The 15,381-nt window shown below is 38.1% G+C and overlaps 1 protein-coding gene across 1 annotated transcript in view; it reads right to left on the bottom strand.

Moving 5' to 3' along the window:
* Nucleotides 1-15,381, bottom strand: part of cacna1da (calcium channel, voltage-dependent, L type, alpha 1D subunit, a) — a gene marked incomplete at both ends in the record, with an annotated part of 56,841 nt that overhangs the window by 18,871 nt on the left and 22,589 nt on the right. Inside the window, 21 exons of the mRNA XM_079242531.1 lie at nt 578-779; nt 977-1,123; nt 1,215-1,267; nt 1,357-1,464; nt 1,556-1,643; nt 3,042-3,148; nt 4,505-4,564; nt 4,642-4,701; nt 6,387-6,516; nt 6,606-6,760; nt 6,852-6,882; nt 6,992-7,079; nt 7,239-7,359; nt 8,057-8,264; nt 8,375-8,600; nt 8,839-8,999; nt 9,501-9,527; nt 9,708-9,795; nt 11,603-11,677; nt 13,473-13,642; nt 15,060-15,163. Of these exons, the coding sequence (XP_079098657.1) occupies nt 578-779; nt 977-1,123; nt 1,215-1,267; nt 1,357-1,464; nt 1,556-1,643; nt 3,042-3,148; nt 4,505-4,564; nt 4,642-4,701; nt 6,387-6,516; nt 6,606-6,760; nt 6,852-6,882; nt 6,992-7,079; nt 7,239-7,359; nt 8,057-8,264; nt 8,375-8,600; nt 8,839-8,999; nt 9,501-9,527; nt 9,708-9,795; nt 11,603-11,677; nt 13,473-13,642; nt 15,060-15,163 (2,409 nt within the window). The remainder of the gene's footprint in view (nt 1-577; nt 780-976; nt 1,124-1,214; nt 1,268-1,356; nt 1,465-1,555; nt 1,644-3,041; nt 3,149-4,504; nt 4,565-4,641; nt 4,702-6,386; nt 6,517-6,605; nt 6,761-6,851; nt 6,883-6,991; nt 7,080-7,238; nt 7,360-8,056; nt 8,265-8,374; nt 8,601-8,838; nt 9,000-9,500; nt 9,528-9,707; nt 9,796-11,602; nt 11,678-13,472; nt 13,643-15,059; nt 15,164-15,381) is intronic.

Genomic DNA, 15,381 nt, shown 5'->3' with positions numbered 1-15,381 from the left:
GAGTTTCTCACAGATTTTTCAGACTTTTTGTCTGATTGTCATTGACTAGCTGGTTCTAACATTAAAGATGATAACTTAAATATTGCTTTTAATTCTATACAAAATTCCATTGACTTTTCACAATGTAGGTGTTTGTCAGATAGTGCTGTTACTAATGAGGAATTGCATCTAAGTCAAGATTTGATGCAATTGGTTGATTTCCTTAGCTAGACTATTATTTTATGAATTAGCTTGTATGAAAACTGATCAGACCACATTATTATACCACGGTGGGACTAATAAAGACTTATCTTATCTTATATGTTGGCTTGAATTAATTTGCCTGTAAAATGCCCTAAGGTGACATTGGTATGAATTAGCAATGCACAAATTAAGCCTAATTGAATTAGTGTGCTAATCTAAGGGACTGTTCATAGTGGGATAATGGCAGTCAGTCTGGTTTTTATGCCCAAACTATACATATCTACTGCTCCAACTCAAAGACAAGAGAAATACAATAACCTACCAGCTTTGTCATGTAACTATAAAAAATTTCTTGCAAACATAAAAATGAATGCATTATCCCTGAGTAACTCACCTGATTCTTGTCTAATTCACAGTTTTTGTACTCTTTTTCTCCCTGTTCCTGAAACGTGACGATCACAAAACCTACAAATATGTTCATCATAAAGAAAGCAATGATGATGATGTAGATAATAAAGAAGATGGAAATTTCCACACGGTAATTGTAAATGGGGCCAAGGTTCTCTCTGTTGGAGTCAATGGCTTTGTATAGTAACCTGAGGAGAGACAAATTAGGGCAACATGTAATTAAGTGCAATGGGAGCAAAAAAATTCTCTGTGATACATATGACAGAGAAAATACTAAACTTTCAGTCAGTTGACCAATTTCAATTGAACTAAAGTGATTTGAAGATTTAACTTCTCATCATCTATTGAGAGTTTTAATAGTGTATATTAAAGCTTTTAGTCTTACGCAGGCCAGCCTTCAAAAGTAGAAACAGTGAACAGAGCCATCATGGCCATAAGGACGTTGTCAAAGTTGAAGTCACTGTTGTGCCACACGCGCCTGTGGATGGTTGGCTGGTTGACGTCTCCATCCTTATACACAATGTAGGTACCCCTATGAAAAAAATGACACATTGCATGAAGATAAAGTCCAACATGGGATGGTGAGTGTGAGTCTGTACAAAAACAACAGAAGTGAAACGAACTTGCACTCTTCTGGGCTTGACTTGGCTTCATCTGTGCAGCGGTAAAATTTTCCCTGCGGATGGAAACAATATATATTTACAATGATCATTATTTCTGGCTTTTTGTTAACTAATGTTTTCTCTTTCAAGCTGTCCTGCTGACCTTGAATAGTTGCACCCCTATACAGGCAAACATGAACTGAAGCAGAGTGGTAACGATCATGATGTTGCCAATAGTTCTAATTGCCACGAACACACACTGCACAACGTGCTGTAAGACAAAGACATCGAAGTGTTTTTCGGCTGAATCTAAGATTGTGGTAATCAATGTGTATAAGCTGAAAAGGATCTCAGTCTCCCACCTTCAGGCCTTTAGCCCTATTTATGGCCCTCAGCGGTCGAAGCACTCGAAGTACTCGAAGAATCTTTACCACGGAGATGGCCGACGACCTGCGCAGTGTAAACATATGAGTGTAATAAATAAAGAAATCCTAACATGGGCTCATGTGACATACTAGCAGGGAACTTTAGTACCCCAGTGCAGGGTTATGCAACTTTTTTCTGGCCTACAAATAAATGCAGAGATGGACCAGAGAGGGACCATCATTGCTGACTGGCATGTTTACTGAGACCTTTTAAAACTGGTAAATTTATTTAGTTTAGTGAAAATGTCATAAAGATATGCAAGTTTGGTTGCATATTTTTGTTACACATAGTGACTGTGCAGTCACTCTATCTGCTTTTGACAAATTAAAAACTTCAAGATAGACGTGTGTAATTCCAGCACATAAGACAAACCCTTTGCATTCAAAAGCCATAAAACATGGTACAGCAGAACCATGTCTTCTTCTCCATCAGTAACACAGATTAAAGAAAAGAAAGCTTTTTTTTCTTGACTACATTTACACCTTTCATGAGAGAATCCATTGCATCTGACATGAAGTACTTGAGTCTCCAAATCACTTGCGGAGTCACACCCTTTACAAGTGCAATCAGTCTGCTTAACAGCCACTTAATGCAATTACTTCGGTACAGATTAGTGATTCAACGCCATCTGTCTCTTTCAAGGTAAATATAAACTTAAGATAATTATTTGTATATTTTCAGGTCTTCTCTCATTTGCATTTATCTATTTCAGTTGTAAAATCAGCAGCAGGTGCTGCCTCAACAGTTTCATCATCGTTTCAGAGACGGAGGAAATCTCTCTTGTGCTCATAGAATTTTTTGGATGAATTACAAAACCATCCACTGGGCTCGGTCATTGCTGTGGTGGATAAGAACTGCAGTGCTTTAGCTAGGAATGTCTTGATTTGAATGGATAAGATTCCTTGGTAGTAAATTACTTTATTATTCATTAATTTGTGTTATTTATTTGACAAAGATATATATTTTTGTTCATTTTAATATTACTGGTGGGTGCATCTTTGTGTTATGGATCTCAGCCAGCTGATGAGAAGGTCAGTCAAGGCAGCCTAAGACAGCCAGTGTGTAACATGAAGCCTCCTGATTGTCAGAGCAGTAAAAGTGTTGGAGGAGGTGTGAAGAGACAGGTCCGGGCTGGTCTTCTGTTGTGACTGAGATAGTCAACATTTTCTGTCTCTATTTCATTCATCACAACATGTTGGATTAATGTCAATGAGTCAATTTAAATTTGTGGGTAAAAATCTACCAAAAATTTCAAGCCCCCTCAGAAATGCCCCTGTGGATCCTCGTTGGACACCTCTGGCCTGTTGAATCTCCTCAGTGGTTTTTCTGGGGTTTCATTCTTCTGACATTTTGGTCCCAAACTGTGCTGCTTCCAGCCCAAATGCAAAGCAAGCACAGTGGTTCCGTTTCTCTTGTACTCACTGAATGCCAAAGGAGACGAGAGAAACTCCCACCACCAACAGGTCCAGGAGATTGAAGTAATTCCTGCAGAACGCTCCTTTATGGAGAAAAGCTCCGTATGTCGTCATCTGAGGAAAGGACAGACGTTGTTAAGGGAGAAAAAGCACACATTCTTCATCAAACACACATTAAACACACACAACTTCTCTATTCCACACAACACACAGCCTATACAAAAATTTCCAAAAGGAAAAACATATTCTCAACACTCACTACCTTGCAGTCAAACACACACGCACACACTTCTCTACACTCTTGTTCACTCTGATTTGGGGTGGCGAGCTCAAAGCATTGAAACAGGAGGCTATATCTACCGTCGCCACCCACACGGCCCTTAATTACATGAATGTAGTAGTAAGTCATTCATTTCACAATCGACTATGGGATGAGGCAATAAAACATGCATTTTGTTGCCATGATTCCAGGGATATTTACTACCTGCAAGAAGTCTAGTTATAGCGATTGGAAAGTAGAAATGGCCTTACTGGCACATTCATGTGGACCGTCATCTTAAAGCACATTCCGTTATGTTCTTTAATACTTTGGAATAAAAAGGGAGGCAGCTCCCAATTAAGAGTTCAGCGTTCAGCAGGCAGAGAAGAAAAACCAGCCAAAATAACTCTTCTTCAAATAATAAAAGTAAAGGACTAATTTTCTGAGTACATTTAAACGTGAAGCCCTGCAGACAGTTAAAGATAGGAAATTGCTAACTGAGAGCACTAGGAAATTTAGGGTCAAACATCAGTGGATTTCTCAGTTTTTCTTCTTTTTGGTTATTTGTTTGTTCATTTTTCCCCCCAAACAACTGCAGAGGCAACTCCACATTTAGATGCAGTCAGTCAGGGAAAGCAGACTGAACCATGCTCGGCAGGAACATGGTTGGTTTTGCCCCCTCTTTTATGGGTAATCTGAAGAGCAGTCAGTAAGAGAGGCGCGGAGGTAGCTTTGACTGGAGCTGACTTTACATTGTTCAACAGGACCCTGACTTCAAACTCAACTTCAGCCAATGCATAAGCAATGTCTGGACAGCCCGTTAAATTTTGTTGCATCGCACAGAGGGGTTGCACTACGTATAATTATGTATATATTTTTACTAAAATGATTTCAGCGATGACTGCCCAAATGACATGAAACCCATGTGAGTATAATGTAATGTTGATTTGATGTTTCCTTCCCCCAACAATAGCTCTTTGATTTACACAATTTGAACAATTTTTAACAAATTGCTTAATGTGTGTACAAAACAAAATAGCTAAAAATATTCCAATATATGTTTTTTTTTTATTTTGCTTTTTTAAAAGAGGTGCCATGAAGAAAAAAAGTAAATAAGAGAAAGGAAACAAACAAGCCAGGTTGTACTGAGCGGCAGGTGACACACAAGGAGAGAATGCAGCAAGGCTCTCGTTGTCATTTTAAGGGGTTACCTTCAATATGATCTCAAATGTAAACATACTAGTGAAGACATAATCTGCATAGCCTAGGACCTGGAAGGCAACGAGACGTTTGGAGTGTTATTGGGTGAGGTTAGTGACAGCACGGACAGGGGACACAGGGCATTTACCTTCAAAACGATCTCAACAGTAAAGATAGCGGTGAAAGCATAGTCAAAGTAACCAAGTATCTGCAAAAAGCAATGTAGATGTTTAACAAAGACAGGTCATTGTGCAGCTTCATACAAAGTATGTACACAAGACGAAAGAAAGGAGAAAAAATTAAAGCATTTTTGAGGAGGATTGAAAAGGGTCAGCTCCTCTGGTTCCTGAATATAAACACAGAAAGTATTTTGCATTCGAAATCATTACAATGCATGACCGCACAATACTAGTGTATTTGCATGTTTTAGCCCATACAGATGAGTTCACACCTAAGTTTTCATTTTTGTTCGAAATAATTGGAGATTAAGTTGGTGGATTCATTACAGTTTAAAAAAATATGTTTAAATCAGACGTCCAATAAATTTATACAAATTCATCGAAAAAAATAACTATTTATTGTGGACTCAAAAACTTGAATAATGTGAGTAAGGTCACTTAGAAATGTAAATACTTTATATTATATTATTTTTTTCCACATTGCTTTGATGTGAGTAGCTGAATTTACACTCTGGACACTTTGCTTGTTGTCCTTCTGAAGTATAACTAAGAAGCAAGAAAACAGAGTTGTTTTAATTCATTCAGCTTCCAAATATCACTCTATCCAAATACAATCAGTTCTGACATTCAAAAAGATGGCAGGAGCAAAATGAAGCACTTAGGACACCAACATGCCAGTTCCCAGACTAACAGGTAAAGTCATGGTAGCCACATATTTTCCATTTCATCAATTATACACAGCACCATGGATACATGAGGATAATGGCAAAGAACTATGACTCTCCTAATCTGCTGTGTGTTTTCCAAATTGAAAAAACCACAGACGTAAAATGAACAAAAATCAAAGTAAGGTTTTTTTTTTTTCAAACATACAATACAGTTTTTCTCCTCACTTTACCGCTTAAACACACACTGCTTTCCATAAAACCAAGCCTATCGGTGCCATGTGATTGACCCCACTGGTGCTCCTCTGACACATTTTTAGACAGAAATCTGATGAGGTCAGACCCAGTAAGACAAATGTGTCACTGTCAACACGGCACAAGTGTGAACTGCAGCAGTTACATTAATCAGGCAGAGCCCAATAAAGACAGTGAGTTCATTTTATAAATAATCAGAGACTGAGAGAAATCCAACAGTTGTCATTTAAACACATCAATATTTCAGCCGTTCCCATCAGTCAGCTCTTTGTTTACAACAACAGTTCGTGCTCATTAGCTTCATGTCAATTCAAACGACTAAACTGTACTTCAGGTATTGAATAATATCAAATACGTGAAAGCTGTTTTTGTCTTGCAAATTAATATTTTTTAGTTCCTGAATTGATCACATTTTAAAGCATAAATTTAAGGAATTTTCCATGCTGGGTTATATGTCTCCCCCTGAGCAGGAAAAAAACACTTGTTCATTAATCTTTACAACAGGACCCAAACTGCATGAGAACATGAAGACCAGCGTATGCTAAACTGCTCCAATGTAATATACTGAGGAGACCAAACAGTGTAAAGTAAAAGTTCTTGTATTTGTGACTGGAAAAACTCTGAAATTTTGCTTTTATTAATTATACTTTCGCTGAACATCAAATGCTCTAAAGCATGCAAAGACAACATTTTGGTAATTTAAAGAAATCGCTAAATGCTAAACAAATAATCCTATCAGTAAAATTGCCTCATTGTCTTGTGATTGCTTTTCTGTGGAAGGAGGGTGGACTTACAATGTTACGGGCTGAGAAGTTTCTGATCGGATCCTCAGCAGCAAGAGAGACTGAGCTGAGCATGATGAACACCAGGATGAGGTTGGTGAATATGTGATGATTGATGAGTTTGTGGCAAAACACACGCACCCTGAAAGCGAAAAGAAAAATATCACAGCAGTGTGACAGGAAACACTGGCACTGTGTATTTGTACAGAACTTAAAGTAATTGCATCTTACGGGTTTGTGTTGCTGAAGATGAAGAAGGCACTTCCCTCTGGAATAGGAGTGATCTTCTCTTTCTTTACCAAGTCAGAAATGGCCGGCCGAGGCCCCGATGGAACCTCTGGGTCTTCCTCTTCCCCTGCATTGTCATCAATGTCCTCCTCTTCGTCCTTTCAAAATAAGCAGAACATGTGAAATGCATGTCACATGGCTTGGGAAAATCCCTTTTTGATTCATTGACTGAACAAAATTAAAGAATACCTTTTCATCTTTTTCATCGTCCTTTTTGTCACTGTAAGGAATTGCAGAAAAAAAGTTAGTGCATCTTATCAAAATTTTGGTACCAATATGTGAAATTACTGTATGTTTGCCACAGAAAAACTTCAAGATCAAGACTTCACTCTTTTTTGTCCCCTTCATCTGTGTTGAGAGACTCTGCGTCTGCCAAGTTGTCCACAGCGATAGCCAAGAAGACATTCAGGAGGATATCTGAGCAACTGATTCAGTAAACAATAACCATCTTGTTTGACACACCCAACCTCTCCAGAAATACCTGATAGCACATTTGCTGTGTATATGTGCACCACAGAAAATCATTTTATAAAACCAGCAATGTATGGACTTTTCTTTAGGCATGTCAGAGGATACAGTTTCCACAAATGAAGAGGATGATGAAGTAAAAACACACAACCATGCCAGTAGAAGAGGGGCCTCCATATGCCATGATCCCATCATACATAACAGCATTCCAGTCTTCTCCAGTCAGAATCTGAATGGATCAAAACAATATGTGAGATCCAATAAGACAGGGTAGGAGGATTTACAAGAACAAAGCTGATATTTATAAACCTTTGTGCCGCTTTTATTAGAATTACCACATTTATCTAACTGACTTGTTTGGCTTGTTTGGTGTTCATGTAGTCGAAACTTCAGACAGCTGTTGCTGAAAAAGGAGTCTTAAAAACTAACATTTATTTATGTTTCCATGTTTCTGTTTATTAATGCCCAAAACTCCAGTGCTCAAGGGCCAGTATATGCAAGTTTTTATTGTCTCCATGCTCCGACACACCCGACCAAAATGAATGAATAGGTTGAAAAGAAGCCGTTGGACCCATTTGATTTGAATCAGATGTGTTGGTTCAGGGAAACAACAAAAACCTGCCGGATACCAGCTCTCAAGGACTGGAGTTTAACACCCCAACCTTATCCTAAGCTAAATTTTTTTACTTTAAGCCTTTATTCCTTTTCTCACTGTTTGTTTGACTTTTTATGTGACAGTGGAGGCAATCAAATCAAATCCATTTCCAAATAGAGGTTTTGCTTACCACCCAGCAAGAAAACTTATTTTATTCTTGTTAAGCCTGCATAATCGCTGAATGTTTAATGTCTATAAGCAATGTGCTGATAGGTAGTATTTACAAATAAAGCTGGATTATTATTTAAAATATAAATGAAGGTTTTCATACTTGAAACACAGTGAGAAGGGCTTGTGGAAAGTTGTCAAAGGTACTCCTCTTTGTCTGGGTTTCATCAAAGTTGAATTTTCCACCAAACACTTGCATGCCCAGCAGTGAGAAGATGATGATAAAGAGGAAGAGCAGCAGCAGCAAGGAAGCAATGGACTTCATGGAGTTGAGCAGAGATGCTACCAGGTTACTTAAAGACTGCCAGTGTCTGTGAGGAACAGATGACCAAGAGAACACAGGAGAGACAGACTATTACCTGCATATCACTTACAGTGTACTGAGAACATGCAAATAGACGCATTTTCATTATAATCATACCGTGTGACCTTGAAAATTCTCAGCAGGCGGACGCAGCGAAACACAGAAATCCCGAGGGGAGACATGATTTCCAGCTCGACCAGAATGGTTTCAGTGATTCCTCCACACACCACGAAGCAATCAAAGCGGTTGAACAGGGAAACAAAATAGGCCTGTAGCCCTAAACTGTACATCTTCACCAACATCTCACATGTGAACAAGGCTAGCAGCACCTTGTTGGCCACATCTAAAATGCAGAAAACCAGACATAAACAAAAAATGTACGTATAATTGTGCTTCAAAAGATAATTGTTTTGCAGCACAGAAAAGCCGTTGTTCAATATAGATATTTCTTCACTTTATTACTAAGAAATATTAAGACAACTTTGATCAATTTTCTGGTTTTCAAGACAAAACACTCAACTTTATAATAATAATAATATAAAATTAATTGGACAATCTCTATACTTCAAATGAATTCCTACCCTGCACTTGGGTGAGCCACAAAGGTTGGTTATAATGCTCTGATGAAATGGTGAGAGTGTTCAGGAACACCAGGATGATGACCAGCCAATAGAAAGGCACCGACTTGACAGCCAAACGGCACTTCCTGCGGCAGAACCTGTTCCAGCGGCGCCAGCGCCGACTGCAGGAAGAGACAACTACTTCATTGTGTGCAGAAGGACGTTAGTGTTCTTACTTTCTACAAAAAAACCCAATGTAAAATAGCACAAAATGTGGTCAGATAGAAACTACTGTCGAGGCAGTGGAATAGAAAGATCACCTCAGTGTTTCTAAAGGAAATTTCTAAAGAAAAGTTTGTGTTCATTCATAACAAGAACGCAGTGTGAGATGGTAGAGGGAGCCACTGGGGAGGTGCATGAATAAAATTGTGTAAGTCATACTGTTCAGTAAATGAGCTGTTGTAGAAAACACTGTGTAAGGCTATTCTCAGTACATGCTGACCTTATGAAAAGCGTTAATTTATCACCCCTGTAACACTTCATTTTAAATGCAGCGAAACAAAAGCAAAGCAAATAAAAAATCACCATAAAGTAAAACAGGGACTAACTTTACAGTAAAAGATACAGTTTTTGCAATACTAAGGAACACATATATAACATCACAGGGAGATAAATGTACTGACCTGAACTTTGACTTCGAAATTTTTTGACTGGAAGAAAGAAAAACTTTTAAAAATTTGTTTGGGAGCAATGACTGTATAAAGGTCAATAAAATTGTAAACACAACATTAATATGCTCTAGTTTAAAACAGTTGAAACAGGACATGTTTTGTGGACATGCTTTGTGTTAAAAACAAAGTTTGTTGTCCACAAAAGCTGCACATCCTCACCAGAGAGGTCCACAACATGTCGTCTTTTCATCCTCCCCGTTCTGATTTTCAGTGTTCACAGATTCTGTTTCACTGGCAGGAACACTCGCTGTAGCAGCACATAAATGTTTGTTAAAAAACAACAACAACATGACATATAATCACTCTGCAGTGGAAAAGGGTTCTTTGGGAAAATACAATGCAACATATCCCATAGGGAAGAAACAAAGCAGAGCTTGTCCTCCTCTTATAAATTCTAATTTCATTAAAGACTTGAAAAGACACACAAAAGGAACATACAAATCAGCAAAGCTAGAGCTCATTATGATACACTGAATTCAAATGAGTCACACTCATTTGATGAAGATTTTAATCTTCAAAGCCGCACCAGAACCACACAACAGCTTTTAAGACAAGAGAGAGCTGCTTTGTATCGTTGCTCCGGCTCACTGTCATTATCAATATCAAATACCAGGTGCTGAAAGTGAGCTGACACGAGGCATGAGATCAGACAGCTGCTCTATCGGGTTCAGCTGATCCCGACATTAAGTAACAGACGGAAAAATGGAGTCAAGCGAGGAGGACAGGACTCTTAAAACTGTCCCTGAAATGCTACACTCAAAGCAATATTGTCTGTGCAGCGAGATGATGATTAAGCGCGTGAAACGTCTCAGCAGTTTAATTCGTGTGAGGGAGCATGCTCCTGCTTAGCTTACATAGACGTGTTGGCTTTGATTCCTGAGCTGTTGGGACAGCTCTCGGCTCTGAAAATAGTGCTGACTGCCGGAGTTGGGATCTGGGTTTAGCCCTGTTTCCTATATTCATGCTTAGTTCCTGCTTCGGAAATGGGGCAGCTAACTGCGTGTGGCTGCTATCACACCATATTTCTATTCCAAATTAGACTCATTTAGAGGGGAAATTTATTTTAAGAAGTACTGCATTGGACCTTTGTTGAGGAACTATTAAAGGAGGAATAAAAAAAAAAAAAGTGATATTGGAACGCAATGAGTAAAAAAGTGATTACATATTTCTTAAGATTGTAAGTTGTTCTTATAGAGATGCACACAAAGTCACAATCTAAATTTGTTTTCACAACACATTTATTTCATATTGAAGCCATAAAAAAGGCCAGTGAGAAAAAAAACAACAACATTCTTGTTGATCTATATATCTAAAATTTAACCAAAATTATTTATTTCTCGGAGTTAATAAGTTTTCAAAGTCAAGAAAAGGTCGCATGGACACTTTCTTTAGGAATGTTTTTTATTTATAATTTCACTTTGTTAAATAAAAACAACTCTAGCAAAAAAAAAAAAAAAAAAAAAAAAAAAAAACCCCTAAAAACTATTTGAACTAATATAATAAAGTAAGCAGCCACAAAATGGATGGATAGGCTTCTAATGTCTTTGTTTTTGTAGCATTTATTTTGGCCACTAGAGGCTACAGAGCAACGACACACTGAGTTTTTAATAAGACAACAGAATAGTTTTTCTTTTCCTCTCTTTTACTTGGTTAAACAAATTTTGAGAGCTATTTTCAACTGAAACTGTTGAAAAAAAAGTGTTTTTTTTTTTTTTTTCCTTGTTTATTCACGTTTGCCTATCATTGTTGGCATCTTTAGTAATATATTTACCAATTCTGTTCATTCTATTAGGTTCAACAAATATGACAAATCATATTTTAATTACTTTAAAAGCTAAAACAGCTTGGTTCTGTTTTTTTCAACAAAACACATGAACTTTTTCAGCATCAGAACAATTTGAGCATCAAAACAGCAGACAAACACATTTATTTGCACACACACACACACACACACATACACACACACACACACACACACACACACACACACACACACACACACACACACACATACTAACTGTAGAGAACACTGAAGGGAGAACCACAGGATTTACCATGAGTGTCGGACGACTGGCTGAACCACCCAAACCTTCCTTTCTTCTTCTCAATGAGGTCAGCCAGAGTCACCCCTTCATGTGTAATGCATGCAAGCCCATGCATTCAGACATAACGGCACAGCAGAGGGACATGGTGGGGGGGGGGGGGGGGGGGGGGGGGGCAAGAATGAGCTGCTATCAAAATGGGTCAGAGCAGACAACACCACAGGACAACAACAGTATTCAAAATATCAATATACAACAATGACAACAGCAGCAGGAACCACATGGGCTGCAGACACTGAGGAGGTCAGAAGAACAACACAGAGAACTGTTAGTCACAGGAAGCATCTGCAGGTGACGCAGACCAGGACTAACATGTAGGCATGTTAGCTGGGGTTCAGGTACTGCTGACAGACACTCAAAGCCAGAATGGATGCTGGAGATAAGCAGCATGAACACTTTTAACATACTGTAACTTTAACTGCAATCTTCAGACATTATGAAAAATATGCGTAATGATGCGAATGAAAATTGAACATTAAATTATAAAAAGAGGAAAAAACACGTAGGAGAAGCAACAACAGACAGAGACCATAGTGAGCAGACAGTGAAAGAGATCCAGAACTACCTAACCAAAACTGTACGGTGAAGCCGACGCAGGTTGTCTCTTCTGTATCATGTGTGCTGCTTATTTAAAGAGGATTTGGATTAAGAGTTTCTCCACTGCTCAAGTCATGCATTTTTTTTTTTTCCTTCTCAGATAAACTGCAGCAAGACTTAAAGTGTGCTCCAGTTCCATCAGTAGCATACACAAGTATGCAGACAAAACTAATTCATACATACAGCATCAAATGCATTTTATATGTTTAAAATAAACACTTCTAAATACCTCTAAATGGTGTCGTTGAACACAGTCTAACATTGTTGATAATTACATCAGATTTCTAATTATACAGACTCTTACTTTTAACACTGTTTTACCTGCATTTTATTTGCTCAACCTGTTTGTCAGTGACTGCATGAAGAAACAAACTTAACATGGAGAATTGCACAAACTGGGTTACACTACTGCTGGCTCTGTTGAAAAATGTCTGATTTTTTTCCTGCATGTTTGAAACATTAAGAATAAATTTTTGGGCTCAAGAAAGATATGGCCTCCAAGTAATTTTTTTTCTTTCTTTTTTTTTTATATGATACTCTATCTGATTAACAGGCCTGGAATCTGTATCTGTGCTACAAGAACATGATCAGTTATCTGGGGCAATAAGGAAAATAGAGCACTTGAAACCAAAACAAGAGCAAGAATAAAGGGAATGTTCTGAACCAGAGGGATGTGATAAATGTCTCCCCCAAATATCGTTTTAACTTAAATCACCAGTGATTTTCAAACTGTCACTGCAGCTCATCACATATTTCCAAGAAAATATAACAAAACCATTAAAAACTCAATGATTATTCAGTATGTATGATTCAAATATACACAACACATGCATCTAGATGACATTACTGCAAATTATTACACTATCATGATTAACAGTACAATATATTAAATAACGCAGAACTGAGAAGGATCCAGAAACATTTTTAGACTGGAAGATGCTTGAAAGCTGCTTGTGAGTTTTATTTAAATCACATTTTAAGATAGATTTTCTGAAGATATTTCGGATTACTTATTATTATCCAACTATTTGTATAAGATGTAAGATATAACCTCTGATAAGTAGTCGTCTCTTTAACAAAGTCCAAAAGTGGAGCAATAGTTCTGGATATTTAACTAAATGATGCAAGAACAGTGTCAACCTGCTTAATGGGTTGTAGCTATTGCGATAGTTGCGTAGTCTTTATCTTAACTGCATGAGAAAAGAAAACCGAACTGGGTGCTTACGGTTACGTTTGCTCCCCTCCTCTGCCTCGTCCTCGTTGTCAGGGTCGATGTCTTCAGCCTGGGTGATCCAGTCCAGGTAACCCTTCAGGTCCTCCTCCAGCTGCTGCTTCTCACGCAGCTTCTGGAAGTCTCCACGAGCTTTTGCTTTCTCTCTCTCTTTGGAGAACTCACTGGGGTTGAAAAAAAAGCATATAAATGAATGAAAGACTACAAACACAATACAATCACAGCAAACATTCATTTTTGTCAACACAAAATAAAATAAAACACATCTAATCATGTCAGACAACAGGAGCTTTAATCACTGTGTGATCATATCCGGTGTAAACTTTCCTGTTTATTGTCACATTCATGCTGTAAAGAATAAATTTGCAAACTTGAGTCACAACATGTCAATATATTGTGTGCTTTTCTGAACTGTAGCCACTGGAGGGAGATGTACACCTTTTCAAGACAACACGGTACTATAAATAGAGCTCAACAGTACAGTAGTGCATCCTTCAGGCGAGCATCTTAATCATAAAGAAAAGGGAATTTAGGTAGACAGATGGTTTCATGGAGACATGCAACATTTGCACGTTATCTCAATTTATAGATTATATAAGATGATGTGGAAACTTTAATATGGGAAACTGTTAGGACAACTTAATTAAATGAGAAATGTCTGCTTCTAGTTAGATAGTGTATGTGATAAAAATATTGAAGACTTTCAGTGATAAGAAGCCTGCAGAGTAGAGGTGGTAAAACTGAAATGATTTAATAAATGATGCCAATTTAAAGCAGATGAATGAGACAGCAAGACGGACTGATTTCATGATTGAATAAACCTTGTCAGCTTTCTAAATAAGTAAATTAATATAATAATAAAATAAATAAATAAATAAATAAAAGAGTTTTTCTAACTGGTCAACTATCCAGAGTTAATTCTACTGTAATACCCCACCCCCACTCCACAGAGCTCGGAAAGTAAACTGGGGTTTGACGGAGCTTAGGAACACAGAGGGAGTGAAGGGCGAGCAATAAGATTAATTTCTCTCTCAGGAGGCTGGGTGGGCTGGGGGGTGCGCTGGGGGAAGAAATGCTCACTTTGCAGTTGCCGTGGCAAGGATGTAATAGTTTCACATGGGCGGTGAAATACAAACGCCTGTGAAATAATTTATTTTGATACTCTAACATAGACAGGTTACAAGTTTATCATCTCAAAATGTTTGTTTTAAGATCAGGATTTATTTTGGTGTGTGTATGGCTCAAATTTTAAGCATTTGCACCATAGCATATACTGTATCTATATCTGGCTGCCACTGCTTGTCAAACACAATCAAATATGCTCTGCACACTGCAGACCAAAACCACTGCACACGTTGCCTCTTACCCACTTAGTACACCTAATACAAGGTTTAAAACGAAAAAGGATCCCAGTATAATCAGGCTGACAAAATAAATCCATGGGGTTTCCCATCCAATGGCATCGTTGACCTACAGGAGCCAAAAGCAGATGTTAACAGGCACAGACTAAAGAAAACAGAGAACCTTCAGCCTGTAATCAAGCAGAAAGTCTCTGTTTTCAAACAGAAGAAGGTTTCTTACCCGCTCAACACACCCAAAACCAGGTTCAGAACGAAAAAGGAGCCGAAGATCACAAGACTGACAAAGTACACCCATGGAAGCTCAAAGCCCATAGCATCGTTCATCTGGATCAGCGAGGAGTTGCAACAGAAGGAGGAGAAGACGATAAAGAGAAGAAACGGAGTATGAAATGCAGAAAAAGTCAGAAAGCATACACGGTACGGAGTCTTAAGAAAAGCGGAGTTCTTATAGGAACACAAGATCATGCAAGAACAGCAGCATTTTGCTGAAGGAGTTGATGAATGCATTCAGTCATTTAGGCAATCAATCATATCTGAGTGAT

The sequence above is a fragment of the Telmatherina bonti genome (genome assembly GCF_933228915.1).
Source record: "Telmatherina bonti genome assembly, chromosome: 6".
Lineage (NCBI taxonomy): Eukaryota > Metazoa > Chordata > Actinopteri > Atheriniformes > Telmatherinidae > Telmatherina > Telmatherina bonti.
This window is presented reverse-complemented; position numbering and strand designations above follow the sequence as displayed.